At 39.1% G+C, this 15,145-nt stretch overlaps 1 protein-coding gene across 4 annotated transcripts in view; it reads left to right on the top strand.

Moving 5' to 3' along the window:
• The window catches only part of LOC110461164, a 36,334-nt gene that overhangs the window by 12,278 nt on the left and 8,911 nt on the right, over nucleotides 1–15,145 (top strand). For 3 of the 4 annotated variants that reach the window (XM_021514505.1, XM_021514507.1, XM_021514508.1), the window contains 6 exons: nucleotides 309–544; nucleotides 1,542–1,568; nucleotides 8,875–9,085; nucleotides 9,864–9,921; nucleotides 11,192–11,384; nucleotides 12,028–12,224. In XM_021514505.1, coding sequence (XP_021370180.1) covers nucleotides 309–544; nucleotides 1,542–1,568; nucleotides 8,875–9,085; nucleotides 9,864–9,921; nucleotides 11,192–11,384; nucleotides 12,028–12,224 — 922 coding nt within the window. The remainder of the gene's footprint in view (nucleotides 1–308; nucleotides 545–1,541; nucleotides 1,569–8,874; nucleotides 9,086–9,863; nucleotides 9,922–11,191; nucleotides 11,385–12,027; nucleotides 12,225–15,145) is intronic. The other variant, XM_021514506.1, reaches the window with a different exon arrangement.

The following is a 15,145-nucleotide window of genomic DNA, read 5'->3' on the forward strand; positions in this document are numbered from 1 at the left end:
GTTTCAATTTCAGGGCTGATGGGTCATGGTCATCGTTACTTATTTTTTATGCTGCTAATGGTAGCCATTAGGGGAACTATATTGTTTTAGCAATAACCTGCTTGTTATATATATTTTTATTGAAAATTATGATTAAGGGATAGACTATTATGACCCTTGCTCAATAACATGTTCTTTATTATTTACTGCCATTCTGTACTGATATACCACTTCCTTTATTCCATTATTTGAATCCTTCATACACAGCATCCCTAAGTGCCCTCGGCACTTTGATGCTTTTTTTACTGTGATACTATATGTTCTTTCAGCATTTCCTTCTAGAGACTCACCACAAGAAGAAATTTGTAGTCCCCCTCCACCTTCAGAAATGTCACCTGAGGATTTCCATCCACCTCCTTATTCTAAATCGAGACCTCCCCCACCCCTATATCATGAACTAGATAAACCAAAGCTCCCCTCAGAGTTTGGTCACACGTATGGAAAAAGCCCCAAGAGGAAGTACTTATATACAGATCCTGAGACCCCAGAGGTGGAAGTGGAGCTGGTAAGTATTGGTATAATACATGTATAAGTGAGAATATTTTACTGTGAAATTGTTCAGTGGATTTTCCTGGATAGATGCTTTTGTGATTGGTTGTCGAGAAATTGATTTTGCAAAAGGAGCAAAAAACGTGATATACTTTCATTACAAATGGATCTATTTATCATAAAAGATGGTGGACAATAAAGTTATGTTCAAACACACTGTATATCGAGATTTTTTTTTGTTGTAGTTGAAATTTTCACCTTTTGTAAATTTATCATTTCAGTAAATTTATTTAGATAATATAATATACATAGTAATTTTATGTGAAGAGCAAAATTTTACATAGGGCATAAATTAAGTTTATGGGTGAAGGGCGAAAGTTTGACTAGAGCAAAGATTTCTCTGTCCTGGTGTTGTCATTTGGTTCATCATATACTTGAAACAAACTGTTTGTTTAAATGGTGGAATAGCCTTTTTTATGGGAAAAGGTCAAGGTGATGTTTTCTGAAGTTATCGTTTGGCAACAAGTGTCAATCGAATCATTCAGGAGTTTCTATCAAAGTTTGAATTTGATATTCTGAAATTATCATTATTTGATAACTGTTGGACAAGAACTGTATGTAATAGTTCTTCGGGACTTTCACTATAAAAGTTGGTTAGACCATTTAGAGAATGCAAAATGGAAATGTAAGTATTTTTGTGTTAATGCATCAGAAAAATATCCATGAGATAAGGACCTTATATGTGTATTGAAAACTAAGTTTGATGTCTGCTGTTAAATTAAACATTAGAAGAAATAAAGCTTTGACATCAGGAAATGTTAATACAGATCATGAAAGTCTTCGTGAATGTTCACCAGAAACCAACATCAGACTATTTAAAAGTTGTAAAACTTATATACAAATATGTCATTTTAAATCTGCATGTTTCAAAAAAGGGGAGATGTTTTATTTATTTCTATGCTTAGAGTAAGTGTTAGAATATAAAAAGTGAAGACAAAGTTTGGTTGTTACAGATCCAAGTTGCCCCTGTCGCTACCATGGTAAGACTTACTATATGGGTGTTGTTTGTGTTGTGCGTGCACTGTTGATTTAGACTTTGTTGAAAAATCCTTTTCCGCACAACTCCTCCAAAACTGCTAGGCCATTTTCAACGAAAGTTTTCAGATAAGTTGAGAAAACCTTTGTCGCCTCCTTAACTACAGAGCCAATTTCATTGAAAGTCTACTGATATAGTAATTATCCCATTGACACCATGCATCTAGGTAGTGTTTTTTCATTCCGACCCTTTTTACAGAGTTATGGCCTTTGTTGAAAAATTCTTTCCCAGAGTATACAACTCTTCCTAAACTACTAGGCCAATTTCAGCAAAACTGGATCATCTGGTCTAACAAGATTTGGTTTGCAAATATGTTTTGGCATGGGTGGAGAGTACAGGAAGTATGTCAGTGACCTATATAAGTGTACAGCTCAGAAAATAAAGAAATCATTACTGGTGAGGGACTATGGATTGCAGAAAATAAAGAAATCATTACTGGTGAGGGACTATATATTGCGTTGCAATACTACCATTGCCTTTGGCTTATAGTTCTGGTTTATATCCTGGAGTCAGTAATATGATAGAATGTGAGAGTCAAGAGGAGTGTCTCTGAGTCAAGCTTTAAGTAAATATTATCTCGAAGTGAAGATTGTAGGAAAGGACAGTGGAGACTTTAAGGAGGTCATGGGTCTATAACACTCCAACAGGGAGGTCATGGGTCTATAACGCTCCAACACGGAGGTCATGGGTCTATAATGCTCCAACACGGAGGTCATGGGTCTATAACGCTCCAACACGGAGGTCATGGGTCTGTAACGCTCCAACAAGTCAACATCTGATGTACTACAGCTAAAGCTAAAAATAGGTTGATGAATCAAAGTTCACGTGTGTAACATCACTAGAGCATCCCTGGTGAACTGCTGTCACGACCTTATTTGGTCAAGATCACGGCATATTGTTCACGTTTTTATATATTTTACTACCAGTTTGTTTGCTGTTGATGTAATTTTGCATCTTTTACACTTTGTAATCTATTTAGTTTTACTTAGATGTAATTTTTTGGTGAATATCTATTTTCACAGTTTTGTTTGGCCCTAAATGACTTAATTTGTCGGTGGGATGTAAAACAATACAAAAATATGGATGCAAAACTTGTGCTAAATTAAATGGTAGCCTTCTTTCTCAACACATTGTCCCTCTCTTGTTAATGTTTCAACATGTTAACAGCCTGCACTGTCCTAACCATTATTTGTGACCATCAACTGACATCAATTTATCATCGCAAAATCTATAAAACACAGAACATGACAAGTTCCTGACTCCAACTCACAATACATCTGGGCATAGTAAAGCAGTTTTCCCACTCGGACACCACTGTGTTATGTCAATAAAAGGGGATTGATGGAGTTAGTCTGGTACAGTATATTGATGTGAACTCTAGGTTGTTTATCAAACGGATATATGCATTATTATTATTTTTTAAATGAAATATGTATCCTCTTACCCGACTTAATGGAAATATATTGATGAACCATTCACAGAGAAGTTAGCATAATTGAACGAGAACTTTCTATTATAACGAGGTTATGATGTGATAGTTTGAACAAAACAAAATTGTTTAAGTTCCGCGTAAAGAGTTCCATCAAGTTAAAACTAATAATTATTGTCACTAACATAAAACTACTGTCAAAGACCTTTTTATACGTCCGTCAAATTTGACGGGAGTATTATGGTATGGCGTTGTCCATCCGTTCGTCCGTCCGTCCGGTGTTAACTTTTGTTTGTCCGGCAATCTCCTCCTACATTTTTCGATCGATCTCTTTGAAACTTGGTATACATTATAATCATGATATGAAGTTGTGTCTCCCTTAAAAGAATTTTGATTTGACAATTTTTCCAAAAGTAATTGCCCTTTGTTCATTTCAGTATTTGATTTTTGTCCGGCAATCTCCTCCTACATTTTTCAACGGATCTCTTTGAAACTTAGTAGGCTAAATAATCATGATATGTTGTTGTGTTTCCTTGAAAAGAATTTTGATTCAACAATGTTTGCAAAAGTTATTGCCCTTTGTTTATTTCAGTATTTGATTTTTGTCCGACAATCTCCTCCTACATTTTTCAACAGATCTCTTTGAAACTTGGTATACATTATAATCATGATATGAAATTGTGTCCCCCTTAAAAGAATTTTGATTCGACAATTTTTCTAAAAGTTATTGCCCTTTGTTCATTTCAGTATTGGATTTTTTGTCCAGAGATCTTCTCCTACATTTTCGACAGATTTCTTTGAAACTTAGGAGGATAAATAATCATGATATGTCGTTGTGTTTCCTTGAAAAGAATTTTGATTCAAAGATTTTTGCAAAAATAATTGCCCTTTGTTCATTTCAAAAAAAAATAAAAAAATCCAGAGATTTTCTCCTACATTTTTATAGCATGTCAGCTAACCACTCTTTGAATGATGCAGATCTTATTTCAATGTAAGAAAATATATAAAACTATATATGACATTCGACGGGCGTATATTGTTCCGCCCCGCGGTACTCTTGTATAAATATTTGATAGAAATACATCTAGTGATGAATATATTAAATTAAAGTTATTAAAAAAAATGCTGTTAACCAATGAGAAATGATACACTACTCTGACTTATAGTTAAATTTGTAATAAGTAAAAGTTAACCAGCTATGTGTCCTGGGATCAGAATGTCAACATATCATAAGACAGTCAAACTGTTAACCCTTTCATCCCTACGTTACTGTGGTAGACTCTACCATACATTGATATGGATGAGCCCATTATGGTCTATGGTGGTAAAAGGATTAATACTAAATAAATATGATATAATATAATATTCAAATCTCTCCAGTATGGAAATCTCTTTCATCCTATATCAAAGTTTTACTTTCTACACAAACAATGTGCTATAAAACGTGTCGCAACGTTTCATGACCGACAGAGTTTCATTCAGTCATAGCTTGACAAAGGGACCAGTCGGTCTTGAACAGTGGGACATTTGTTTGTGTAGAAAGTAAAACTTTGATATCATATTTCCAAACTGACGAATCTTGTTGAAGACACTTTCATCCTACCTACTCCAATTCCAGACTTATGACTTCTTTATGGAACATTTAATTAGAGAACATTTTCTATACAAAAGCATTACAAAAGTTAAGGATCCCCATACCACTACCAATAATTGTTACTACACATAGGAAATCTTTTTTTCTGGCATGACTGTAGATATGATATTTAATCATATCTGAAAAGAAAACCTTACCTTGCAGGACTTTCATGAAAAAATAATAATGGTGAAATAAACTAAACCTAATCAACATCAATGTTTTGAGGGTAAAGGGTTTTGCACAGGGCTAGACAGGATCCAAACTCTAACTTCCAGTTGTAATGCTATTGCTCTACCTGACTGAGGCGCTACCCGGTCAATGGATAGGGATCATTGAGGGGAGGTTACTGTAAATACAGAGACCACAGTGTAGTGGGATAGGGATCATTCAGGGGAGGTTACTGTAAATACAGAGACCACAGTGTAGTGGGACAGGGATCATTGAGGGGAGGTTACTGTAAATACAGAGACCACAGTGTAGTGGGACAGGGATCATTCAGGGGAGGTTACTGTAAATACAGAGACCACAGTGTAGTGGGACAGGGATCATTCAGGGGAGGTTACTGTAAATACAGAGACCACAGTGTAGTGGGACAGGGATCATTCAGGGGAGGTTACTGTAAATACAGAGACCACAGTGTAGTGGGACAGGGATCATTCAGGGGAGGTTACTGTAAATACAGAGACCACAGTGTAGTGGGACAGGGATCATTCAGGGGAGGTTACTGTAAATACAGAGACCACAGTGTAGTGGGACAGGGATCATTCAGGGGAGGTTACTGTAAATACAGAGACCACAGTGTAGTGGGACAGGGATCATTCAGGGGAGGTTACTGTAAATACAGAGACCACAGTGTAGTGGGACAGGGATCATTCAGGGGAGGTTACTGTAAATACAGAGACCACAGTGTAGTGGGACAGGGATCATTCAGGGGAGGTTACTGTAAATACAGAGACCACAGTGTAGTGGGACAGGGATCATTCAGGGGAGGTTACTGTAAATACAGAGACCACAGTGTAGTGGGACAGGGATCATTCAGGGGAGGTTACTGTAAATACAGAGACCACAGTGTAGTGGGACAGGGATCATTCAGGGGAGGTTACTGTAAATACAGAGACCACAGTGTAGTGGGACAGGGATCATTCAGGGGAGGTTACTGTAAATACAGAGACCACAGTGTAGTGGGACAGGGATCATTCAGGGGAGGTTACTGTAAATACAGAGACCACAGTGTAGTGGGACAGGGATCATTCAGGGGAGGTTACTGTAAATACAGAGACCACAGTGTAGTGGGACAGGGATCATTCAGGGGAGGTTACTGTAAATACAGAGACCACAGTGTAGTGGGACAGGGATCATTCAGGGGAGGTTACTGTAAATACAGAGACCACAGTGTAGTGGGACAGGGATCATTCAGGGGAGGTTACTGTAAATACAGAGACCACAGTGTAGTGGGACAGGGATCATTCAGGGGAGGTTACTGTAAATACAGAGACCACAGTGTAGTGGGACAGGGATCATTCAGGGGAGGTTACTGTAAATACAGAGACCACAGTGTAGTGGGACAGGGATCATTCAGGGGAGGTTACTGTAAATACAGAGACCACAGTGTAGTGGGACAGGGATCATTCAGGGGAGGTTACTGTAAATACAGAGACCACAGTGTAGTGGGACAGGGATCATTCAGGGGAGGTTACTGTAAATACAGAGACCACAGTGTAGTGGGACAGGGATCATTCAGGGGAGGTTACTGTAAATACAGAGACCACAGTGTAGTGGGACAGGGATCATTCAGGGGAGGTTACTGTAAATACAGAGACCACAGTGTAGTGGGACAGGGATCATTCAGGGGAGGTTACTGTAAATACAGAGACCACAGTGTAGTGGGACAGGGATCATTCAGGGGAGGTTACTGTAAATACAGAGACCACAGTGTAGTGGGACAGGGATCATTCAGGGGAGGTTACTGTAAATACAGAGACCACAGTGTAGTGGGACAGGGATCATTCAGGGGAGGTTACTGTAAATACAGAGACCACAGTGTAGTGGGACAGGGATCATTCAGGGGAGGTTACTGTAAATACAGAGACCACAGTGTAGTGGGACAGGGATCATTGAGGGGAGGTTACTGTAAATACAGAGACCACAGTGTAGTGGGACAGGGATCATTGAGGGGAGGTTACTGTAAATACAGAGACCACAGTGTAGTGGGACAGGGATCATTGAGGGGAGGTTACTGTAAATACAGAGACCACAGTGTAGTGGGACAGGGATCATTGAGGGGAGGTTACTGTAAATACAGAGACCACAGTGTAGTGGGACAGGGATCATTGAGGGGAGGTTACTGTAAATACAGAGACCACAGTGTAGTGGGACAGGGATCATTGAGGGGAGGTTACTGTAAATACAGAGACCACAGTGTAGTGGGACAGGGATCATTGAGGGGAGGTTACTGTAAATACAGAGACCACAGTGTAGTGGGACAGGGATCATTGAGGGGAGGTTACTGTAAATACAGAGACCACAGTGTAGTGGGACAGGGATCATTGAGGGGAGGTTACTGTAAATACAGAGACCACAGTGTAGTGGGACAGGGATCATTGAGGGGAGGTTACTGTAAATACAGAGACCACAGTGTAGTGGGACAGGGATCATTGAGGGGAGGTTACTGTAAATACAGAGACCACAGTGTAGTGGGACAGGGATCATTGAGGGGAGGTTACTGTAAATACAGAGACCACAGTGTAGTGGGACAGGGATCATTGAGGGGAGGTTACTGTAAATACAGAGACCACAGTGTAGTGGGACAGGGATCATTCAGGGGAGGTTACTGTAAATACAGAGACCACAGTGTAGTGGGACAGGGATCATTGAGGGGAGGTTACTGTAAATACAGAGACCACAGTGTAGTGGGACAGGGATCATTGAGGGGAGGTTACTGTAAATACAGAGACCACAGTGTAGTGGGACAGGGATCATTGAGGGGAGGTTACTGTAAATACAGAGACCACAGTGCAATGGGACAGGGATCATTGAGGGGAGGTTACTGTAAATACAGAGACCACAGTGTAGTGGGACAGGGATCATTGAGGGGAGGTTACTGTAAATACAGAGACCACAGTGCAATGGGACAGGGATCATTGAGGGGAGGTTACTGTAAATACAGAGACCACAGTGCAATGGGACAGGGATCATTGAGGGGAGGTTACTGTAAATACAGAGACCACAGTGTAGTGGGACAGGGATCATAAAGGGCAGGTGACTGTAAATACAGAGACCACAGTGCAATGGGACAGGTATCATTAAGGGGAGGTTACTGTAAATACAGAGACCACAGTGCAGTGGGACAGGGATCATTAAGGTAATAGGATTGTGTCGCCATTTCTCAGTAGAATTTCTTCTTATTTTGTAGTTATATTGCTTTGAAGTAAAGAATTTTTTTCTGCCACAAAAAAAATAAAGGTTGTCAAAGGGTCAAGGTCAAGTTTTGTATTTTTCACTGAAGAACATTTTGTTATGATCTTCAGAAGCAAAGTTGGTCAGAATTAAAGAATAAGTCAACTGACCAAAGATCAGGGTCACTGGGTTAATGGTCAAGGTCAATTGGGTCCAAAGGTCAAAGACAAAGTGGATCTCTGACTTTGACCCTGGCTCTTGATGGAGGAGGTGTATAAGGTGAAATAAAACAAATCAAAGCTAACAAATGAGTATTGCACTGGTATTTACATTTCTGTTAGCCTAGCAAATATGGAGGTGGAAGGAAACAAGACTCACATCATAGTACATGTAAAATGTATATTTTGCTTCCTTGCGATTCTTTTTGAAGTCCAAATGTCAAACGTCAAGCTCAGCTATATGGGCAGATTGCATCTTGATGTTTATGGGGGATATATTGCCACAAGACGGGGCCCTTACTGACCTGTCAGTGCTCTTATTTCCTATGGAAACATCTTAATTTAAGGAATTTCTTTTCATTAGAGAATGTTCCTGAAACTGGAGACTAACAAATCCACATATTCTACTGGTAAAATGTAATAAATTGTCAATATACTCTATTGACAGAAATTAGTTCATGAAATTGTAGTATAAATAAAACAAAATGACTAAGTGAGTCTTTGTTTTTGACTTTGTTAATCTTTGTTTTCAGTTAATTACTTTCTGTTTGATTTCACTTGACTGTTACAGACGGAAATGCCTCCAAGGAGGACACAATATATGGAAACCTCCATCAGTGCAGGGCCTACAAGGGAGTCCTACAGGAGACCCTCGCTGGATGCTGCTGTGAACCTGAGCCGCATTCCTGGAAGGGCCTCTCCAGAGGTGTTCGCTGACACAGAGATAGATGATCTTCCGCCTGGTGTGGAGGACAAAAATCCACCACCTCCAACACAACTAGGTATGGTTTCAGTAAATGAAGACAGTTTTTAGGCCCTGCCATACTATGAGGGGGGGCTTATTAAATTGTTACCCATGTCTATCGGTCAAGTCCCGTCCCATCCCTTCACAATTCTTTGTCACTACTCATCTGACTTCTTTTTATTACAGAGTTTCATTAAAGTTTATACAAAGGTCAGGTCTGGGAATATCACAGATCAGTTCGGGTTCTCACAAATAGTCGATTGCTTGCAAAAGTAGCCTGATATTGATCATTTTCAACTGGCTACTTTTTCGGAATATGTATAGGTCAACATTATAGCGTGTGAACATGCAACCTGCTATTCTTTTCAAGTCAACCATCTATTTCAAAACTTAGTGAGAACTCCAAAATCAGTATTTCAAGGTCCCATTAAGGTTAATGCCAAGGTCACTGTTGCTATTTATAGGTCAGCCACAAGGCCATGTAGGCATTCATGTCTTACAGATATTATCTTTTATTTTTGAATTGATTTTTTTTGTACAAGAATTATTGTCCATATCGAAAATATGATTTTTGTTTTTGAGTTTTAAGTGTTGGACTTATGAGAATTAAATTTTATAATATTATTTTATAACAGTTATCAGATGGCCATTTCCATATTGTATGGTTTGTTTTCATTTTCTCAGGAACAAGCAAAACTGTAGTACTTTTGAAAGATATAGGGTTTTTGATAAACTAACAAACAAATAAAAAAATTCTTGAGTGCATAATATTTTCATAAATGATAAGTTTCACCATTCAAATTGGACTGTTTTAGCTACTGTTAGAAGGGATGAAGCTGCAAGGGACGTGGAGTCAGCAAGAACCAGGGAAAGGTAAGCACACAACCAGGGAAACTTATCCGCAAAATCCAATACTTAGCTGCACAGAAGATATGTATCAAGGGGGGAACCCTTTGAGTTTAGAAGATGGGGTAACTAGGTCACAACAAACATGATTGACACACCGAAGGTAGTACATCAAAAGTGATACAACAGGCACAAGTTTAAATCTTCTGCAAATATTTATTCCATTTTAATGCATACCACTATCATTGTACTCGAAAATCCTTCTCTTAATTACAAATTTAGGTATTCAGGAATGTTTCTTGAAATAAAGTAAATTTGAACATAAAGCAATTTACAGTAATCATTAAATTGATGACTATTAAGATGACAATATTGCTCATAATCAAAATCTGATCACAGTTCAAGTATTAAGTGTTTTTTTCAGTGTATAGTGTACATTTTTTAGCTCACCTGGCCCGAATGGCCAAGTGAGCTTATGCCGTGGTGTGGCGTCCGGCCGTTGGCCGTCTGTCCGGCCATCGTCCGGCGTCAATATTTTACTTCAAACAACTTCTTCTTAATAACCAAGAGGCCCAGGCTGATTATATTTGGCCAGTAGCATGCTGGGATGAAGGGCTACCAAGTTTGTTCAAATAAATGACCTTGACTCACTTTCAAGGTCACAGGGGTCAAATATGTTCAAATCTTCAAACGACTTCTTCTCAATAACCAAAAGGCCCACGGTACTGAAGTTAGGCCTGCAGCATGCTGGGATGAAGGGCTACAAAGTTTGTATAAATGAATGACCTTGCCCCACTTTCAAGGTCACATGGGTCAAATGTCGTAAAATCTTCAAACGACTTCTTCTGAATAACCAAAAGGCCCAGGGTACGGATATTGGGCCTGTAGCATGCTTGGATGAAGGGCTACCAAGTTTGTTCAAATAAATGTCCTTGACCCCCTTTCAACCTACTGTCCTTGTTCAACATTCAAGGTTACAGGCATCATATGTTTGAATATTTTAATTGGTTCTTATGAATCAAACACTGATATTCTGCTTGTAGCTGTATAAGATTACAACTGTGAGATTAATACCAGGTGAGCGATGCAGGCCCATAGGGCCTCCTGTTTATTTATCCTATAGCAAGGATTCAAAAAAGCCTTTTCCATCTCTGTAAGGTATATGAGTGTATATAAGTATACGGTTATGATTAAGAGGATCTCATGAAATGACTTCCTGTTTCCTTAAGATATGAATTTGATCTTCATGAAAATAAGGCAGAATGACGTTAAGTTGAAATGTGCATTCTTTTTGCAGTGAGACCTACGAGTGCACGTCCTGTGGCAGGTTTAACCATGTGGCTACCAGGGTCGGCCGATTCTTTTTGCGACAGAAGGAACACTCTACAGGTCGTTTCCTGTTGTTGGTTGGAGCCATTGTCGCTTTCCTGGGAATCGTCGTTTTCCTGGGGGTGTTCCCCAACAGTTTTGTATATGTGGAACACTATGAGGTCAGTAAACAAACTATCAACAAATAGTGTTAGGGTGATTTGCTATCTGACTAAGAACTGGATCTAAAGTCACATTAATCCAACATGTTAACACTCCTGTCTTACACAGTAGTGATGATACATTCAAGTTCTGTAGCACTATTCCGTCTTTGCATATTGCAGAGTTATCTTCTCTTGTGAGCAGGTATTGATTGGTACGTCATTGGTTTGTGTGAGAAAATTTCGTCGTTTCACAAACCAATGACGTAACAATCAATACCTGCTCACAAGAGAAGATAACAATGCAATACGTAAAGACGGAATAGAAATAAAATTGCGTTGGAGGCATGGTCCCATCGCAAACAGAAGACAGGAAGACATGTACACATTAACCTGTGTCACCCATTCTGGCCTGGGGAGGGGGGAAGTTTACTAGGTTTGATTTTACTTATATAGATATAGAGAAATAGCTCTGTTTGGCATACTTTCTTTGGGAAATAATTCTAACTTGGTTGAAATTATTTTCATTTGAGTGCAGTTTAGTTGTAGGAAAATTAAGACCATGGCCGGGTGGGCTTGAGGGATGATGTCCAAATGGGCCCATGAACATTCTGCATATTTGTAAATCCGTACACAGATTAATTCTGACTTTTGTATTGTTTAGATTGCCCTGCTGAAGAACACATTCACTGGAGCTGTAGACCGGAGTGTGACATACTACCCTGGCTGTTATGTGCTCGGGCCTGAGAGGGAGTTTGTAAAGTTTCCTGGGTCAGCGGTATTTGTATCGCTGACCGAGGCAGTCTTCACCAAGGACAAACTGGAAATCACCATCACCTTCCACTTCCAGTATTTCATCAGGTAACCTTATACACCATCCAGTTAAAAGCTATTATTATTTCACTTCCAGTAATGACTTCTCTTTAACTGGGGCTCTTCAGATCCTGGAGTGTCATTTTAGGTATGTGTCTTTTGTGAATTCAGTATAACCCTGCTTCAACCGAAATAGGGGGCATGTATCAATCACTTTGGCTGTGTGTGCTTCCGTCTATCTGTGCTGACATTGGTTCCAAAGTATATCTCAGCCATTATTTATTTCATGAATTGAAATCAAACTTTGTATATGAGTACATTTTTAAACAAAGTTACTGACGCAATGTTTTGACCTTTGGACTTGACCTCAAGTATAATAATAGTTTTCAGAGCATAGCTGCTGTTTTCTGAATAGGAATCAAACTTTGTATATAGGAACATCATGGGAGGACGGTGTCCTGCATCCTTAAACAAGGTTACTGTTACCTTGATTTGACCTTTGTACTTGACCTCGAATACAATAATAGTTTTCAGAGCATAGCTGCTGTTTCATGAAGGGACATCAAACTTTGTATAAAGGGACATCACGAGAAGGCAGCCTGTCGCACCATAAATGAGGTTACTGTGACTTCATTTTGAATTTTTACCTTGACCTTATATCTTTTCGTACCGCAACTCCGTCTGAATTCTGTACCAGATGTTCTTACTAGTCTCGCCCCCGCACACATTAAAAACAGCGGATTGTTAATGTACTTTTTAGACGAGCTGTAACTGCTGCAAGTAGTAAACAGGTAACCGTGAACAAATATTGTTATTGTAACATGTTGTTGTTCATAGACACACACTTCTTCATTTTTGCAGCATTATTTACTAACTGGCAGCTAATTATGACTGAGAAATTGACATTTGTCCGGCAACAAACGATACAATTCCTTGTATTCAAAACAACGTTGCAGTGCAGGTTCCCAATGGGGTTTGATTATGGTTTCAAAGTCGTTAAGGTTTTTTAAAAATACAAGTCAATTTTATCAAGACTTACATCAAAATATTAAGGCCAAATAAAATTAATTACTTGGTTCTCAGGCCATTTTTTTTTCAAAAGAGATGCGGCAGGGTGGTCTTTTTTTCTCTCACCATTTCACATGGCAAAAAGGAGACGAGGGCAATTTTTTTTTATTGTGTAGTTTGTAAAACGTTCATTGTGGGCATTACCTTGTCTTTTTATAGTTGTTTAGAGACCCGTCATAAAGCAAGCCTCAGAAAATCCCCCCATGATGTTCGAAAAAAAATGGGCAATGCCGTGCCCTAAAATGAAATAGGCGCGGGCCTGAAAACCAAGTAACCTTTTTTTTTTGCCTAATAGTTACTTCCATAAGTCTCAATAAGTATTTGGTGATGAATTTTCGAGTGTTTTAAAATTGCCCGCCATATTGTTTAAATTTGAGATACCAAACGTAATCATCTTGCGGCAAATTCGAAAAAAAAATAGGTCACATAATGAAAAGTATGTACTCTGCACATATAAAATAATATTTCTTTCCAACTGATGGCGCTGATTTTAAGGTCAATTGTTTGGAATACCCAACTGTCGTGTGATATACCCAGCTAAACATAAGACAGGTAACACCAAAGTCTCTTGTCGTGTATACACGACAACGGTACGGAAAGAGTTAATTTCTGAAATACAGCGTAATGAGGTTTCAGCAGCATGTATCTCAATGACTGTTTTATGATTGGGCTTCAAACTTTGAAGATATGGGGGGGAAGCAGGGTTATCTGTAAAGGCTACGTATTGAGTCACATCCAACTTTACTGGATGTGAAATATTTTAACATTGCTCCAATATTTATTTTGATGCACGTAATTATAATGTGAATGATTTAGAAAATAATGGAATATATTACTCCTGTGTAATGCAGACAGAGAAATTTCAACTTGACAGTAAGATTTCTGAAGTTCAGCACAAGTGCTAAAGATTATAAGACTCTTATAAATTCCACCCTCCGGATTTTCAAATTTGGCAAATCCCTCGGCACAGCCTCTGGTTTTATCAATATTTGAAAACCCCTCAGGTGGAGTTTCCCTATCCTACACCCCTGAGTAGGAGAGAGTATTTTTCTTTCTCTAACATCAAGAATAAGCTCAGAAACCAGGAAATGCTTTTTGACTGGGTCCCATTTTGAATATGTCAATTTTCCCTCTGAGCTTTTTTGATGAAAATGAATCTATCAGCGAGACAAAGCATACCCCATATTCTCAAACAGAGTTTGCACTGAAAAAGTGATAGATCTTTCTAACATGTACGGTAAATATATATCATAAAAGGTTTTAATTTCATCACATCGCCTTTTCCGCATTGCGGCATCAGAGTTATCTAAATTCGTGAAGTCACCTCATTTTGAACCATTGGGTGCAAGATTGAAATTTCTTACATTCCTTTCTTACCCTGGACAGCTTACATCCCTTTCTTACCCTGGACAACTTACATCCCTTTCTTACCCTGGACAGCTTACATCCCTTTCTTACCCTGAACAGCTTACATCACTTTCTTACCCTGGACAGTTTACATTCCTTTCTTCCCCTGGACAGCTTACATCCATTTCTTACCCTCGACAGCTTACATCCCTTTCTTACCCTGTACAGCTTACATCCATTTCTTACCCTGGCCAGCTTACATCCATTTCTTACCCTGGACAGCTTACATCCCTTTCTTACCCTGAACAGCTTACATCCCTTTCTTACCCTGGACAGTTTACATTCCTTTCTTACCCTGGACAGCTTACATCCATTTCTTACCCTGGACAGCTTACATCCCTTTCTTACCCTGGACAGCTTACATCCCTTTCTTACCCTGAACAGCTTACATCCCTTTCTTACCCTGGACAGTTTACATTCCTTTCTTACCCTGGACAGCTTACATCCATTTCTTACCCTGGACAGCTTACATCCCTTTCTTACCCTGGACAGCT

Source organism: Mizuhopecten yessoensis, unplaced genomic scaffold (assembly GCF_002113885.1).
Source record: "Mizuhopecten yessoensis strain PY_sf001 unplaced genomic scaffold, ASM211388v2 scaffold10585, whole genome shotgun sequence".
In the NCBI taxonomy this organism is placed as follows: Eukaryota; Metazoa; Mollusca; class Bivalvia; order Pectinida; family Pectinidae; genus Mizuhopecten; species Mizuhopecten yessoensis.